This window comes from Colletes gigas, unplaced genomic scaffold, assembly GCF_013123115.1.
Source record: "Colletes gigas isolate AHSC1104 unplaced genomic scaffold, ASM1312311v1 Colletes_gigas_Sc00019, whole genome shotgun sequence".
Taxonomy (NCBI): domain Eukaryota; kingdom Metazoa; phylum Arthropoda; class Insecta; order Hymenoptera; family Colletidae; genus Colletes; species Colletes gigas.
In genome coordinates this window covers 5,312,097-5,315,952 of record NW_025106648.1, presented here as the reverse complement: position 1 = coordinate 5,315,952, position 3,856 = coordinate 5,312,097, and the positions used below count along the sequence as shown (strand labels likewise).

General features: G+C 32.2%; 1 protein-coding gene across 1 annotated transcript; it reads left to right on the top strand.

The window, feature by feature from the left end:
• Window positions 1-389: 389 nt before the first annotated feature.
• On the top strand, window positions 390-3,445 carry LOC122400576. The gene is made up of 2 exons (XM_043402098.1): window positions 390-429; window positions 2,814-3,445. Exons 1-2 carry the CDS (start codon window positions 390-392, stop codon window positions 3,443-3,445), a joined length of 672 nt encoding a protein of 223 aa, XP_043258033.1.
• Window positions 3,446-3,856: the final 411 nt, after the last annotated feature.

Sequence of the window (3,856 nt, the reverse complement as noted above, 5' to 3'; positions counted from 1 at the left end):
GATTTTTTACCTTGGGATTCGAAACTTCACGTGAAAATACTACATTCCATTTAACGTAGAGATTGTTTAGTTCAACAGAAGAGAGGTTCTGAAAGGATTGTCCGCGGAACACTAACGCGTCGACCATCTTTTGTTTTTCGGCATTTGGGGCTGATATCATGGAAGAAGGACCGTCAGAAAGTAAAAAAGGAAGAAAGTCGATGCATCGTTTCGCAACGATTTTTCAAGTGTTTTCAACAACCAACGCGCCCCTCTCGCCAACCAAATAATATCAACGTTCGTGTGTTAGATTTCGTAATTATTAAACGTCTCGTGTTCTGTATTTATTGTTAAAGACAGAACAATAATTTAACGACTTGCTGGTCAAGTATTCACTAAGAAGGTTTATAATGGATGATTCTGGATTAATTTTAAATCTTGTGCAAAAAGGTGAGATACTAAGTAACAATTCCTTCGTGAATTTCGTGCATTGTTATTTCTGTGATTTTCGATTATGGTAAAATATTGTAAGGCTAATAACGACAGAAACTGAAATATAAGGATGAAATTTTAAACTATTCTTTTAAGCAATCGCTTTTTATCATATTTTGCTTTATTGTACATAAATACATCATTCAACTTTTACGTATGACTTTAGTCGATTTATTTACTATATCCTTCCACGGGGCATTTTGTTGAATATTATTTATATGAAAATTGCTTTAATGTAAAAATTTTTTAAAATCACCATTATTGGTACCAGGTATTAATAATCGTAAAGCATATTTGCGCTGAGGCGGTATTCTTGTTTTTCAAGTAAGAAATAGGATTGCGATTTTCTTTAGAGAAAGTGCAAGATATTTTATTTATAATTTTGTATATATATTTATTCGTCTGTAAAGGAGGTTTACAAATTTATATATGAAAGAATAATTAATATTTGAAAAAGTTATAAACTGAAATATAAGTCTTATATATTTTCATAGTGCAAAAAGTAAGATGCAACAAGATGGCGCCGAATAATATGAAAAACATCGATATTTTAACTTTAATCCGTTGGTATAGATAAGTGATGACAGATGTTTGTATAATCCTAGTACTATGAAGGAATGTTTATAGGACACGTGTATAAAATTTAAATTCAATTGGTTAATTATTTCATCAGATATTATTAAACCACATTCTAAAATATAGTTACGAGAAAAACTTATTTAAGCTTCATTGCAAGTAGCCAAACATCTGCAGCTTCGTTTGTACTTTGTATTTCTTTATAATATACACGATGTTCAGCCAGCCCTGGGAAAAATTTTAATGGGGGCTTCTAGAGGCTAAAATAAGACGAAAATCAAGAATATCAATTTGTTGATGAAGGCTTCGTTAACCTCTTCACGCCCTTGGCCACATATGTGGACGTTTAGTTTTTTTTTTTATAATTTTAGTTACTGTTAATAATAAATAGACTCAAAAAAAGAAAAAAAAAATCGTCCCTGAAGAGGTTAAAAAGTTATTAACGTTTAAAGTTCCGCCAGTACAGAATTTTTTTCTCGAAAATGCGCAGGACTTCGGGATTATGTCTATTCACCAAACATGATTGTAATTGACCTCTGTAACCAAAAATAATTTTTTTAGAACGATTTGAAATTTTTTAATTATCTCGAAAAATTCCACACATTCTCGAATTTTTTTCTCAAATGTCGGTAGGATTTAGGGGGTATATCTATTGACGAAAAATGAGTGTAATTGATTCCCCAAGCTAAAAATAATTTTTTTATAACGATTTGAAATTTTGTTTTCGCCGTAAAATTTATTAGGGGGAAAAACCCTCTGTCGATTTTTTTTTAAATTTGTTTTTCATTATTAATAAATTTGTTTGATGTCCTACAGAAAAGTTGTTTAATACTTTTTTATAGGTATCCATGAGCCTTACTTCAGGAAAAAGTTTCATTGGAATATATTCACTATTGTAGGAGTTATGGCTGTTTGAATATTGGACCATTTTTATGGGGTTTTTCTCACTTTACTTGGTTAAGGATCAGCTTTTTGAATATTTTTGGAATTTCTACATATTCTTCACTAAAATACGCCTTGTTTGCATTTTGAAACTTTAAAATTCTCCAATCCGTTCAGAAGTTATGATGTTTTGAACATTTGCATGAAATTTCGAGGAAGCATTTCTGGCCTCACATTAGATTTTCGGTAAGGAATTTTTTCTCGAAAATGTGTAGGATGTCGGGGGTATATCTATTCACCAAAAATGCTTGTAATCGACCCTCGCAATTAAAAATATTTTTTCCAGAACGATTTGAAATTCTTTTTTCGCCGAAAAATTTAGGCAGCTATCCGAATTTTTTTCTCGCGAGTGCGTAGGATTTCGGAGGTATGTCTATTCGCCAAAAATGATTATAATTGACCCCCGCAATCGAAAATAATTTTTCCAGTTAGATTTGAAATTTTTTAATAACTTTCTCATTGAAGCCTCAATCAAGAAATTGAAATATTCTTGATTTTTGTCTTATTTTGGCCACTACTATCTCCCATTAAAGTTTTTCCCAGGAGTGGTCAAACACCCTGTATAATACGCATATTTTAGATATTACATATTTATTGAAAAACATAGAATGAAAATTTATTATTTTCCTTAAAAAAATATTTCCTTAAAGTTCCTGTCTATTACATAGAAATATGCTTGAAATTTTCTATTGTATTAACGTTTCTTGCTGTTAAAATTCCTGTTCATCGATTATGATATTTTAATTACCACATAATGTTGAAGATGACTCAAACTCTAAGTTGAAATATTTAAATTCATCGATAGTAACACTAATGTATCTTAGCTGCTATTAAGACAGAAGTCGATGGGAACGATACGAACAGCGGCGAACATCTTGATAACAACGACGATGTTCCAAACCTCGATCGACTTTCGATCATCAAAAATTCCTTCTCATGCAATTTAACCGAGAAGCCATGCTACGATTGCAAATGGGAAAAAGCCAAGGAACCGATGTTCAAAGTTGCTTTGAGGACGAGTGACGCAGATTTGGAGGACTATAAGGGGAACGGGTCAAGGAAAAAGATTCGCGTGGAGCCGAAGCAGATTTGCAGTAGCCGGGAGAAGTGTGACGAGGAGGAGAAAATCTTCGTGCTGCAGCAACTCGGTCGATCTCAGATACCTCGGGATGGATTTCCAGCTTTTGTATGCATTGACGGGCGGATTGCCGATCCGAGCGGAGTTAAACGAAAAATTCCAAGACCGGCAAACGCGTTTATGCTCTTTGCCAACGAATGGCGTAAGAAGCTCGCCGCTGAGAATCCTCGGGAATCGAACAAGGACATCAGTGTTAGGCTAGTTTTTTTCACCAGTTTTCATTCATCGATACCGTATCACGATAAGTGGTATTCTTTATTCAAAATATTAACTCGTCTCAGATTGGCAAAGATCAAATTCAAAGGTCATCAATTTTAATAAAATTTTGTGTAAGATTAAATTCTGATTATGAAGATACAGCATCATAAGGGCAGAAACTCAATAGTTTTTTAAATATTTATTTTTTACTTAACGTTTTATATATATTTTAAAGAGTCGTAAGTTTGAAGTTCATCACCAATAACTACCCTGGCCATCAACTTGTTAATATTAGATACAGTACTAGAATATAATTCCTAGCGACCCGTAACAGTTTCATTAAAAAATATTTAAAAATTATATAATATTATACATACAAGGAACATTCCGCAATTGAATCCTTTCTGACTTGGAATTTAAACGCTATTTTTAACCAAGTTACTGATAAATGATTAGATACTTTCATAACAAGGAACGTATATATAAAATATATGTACAACTTATATTATGCATTACAAAATTATTGACTTT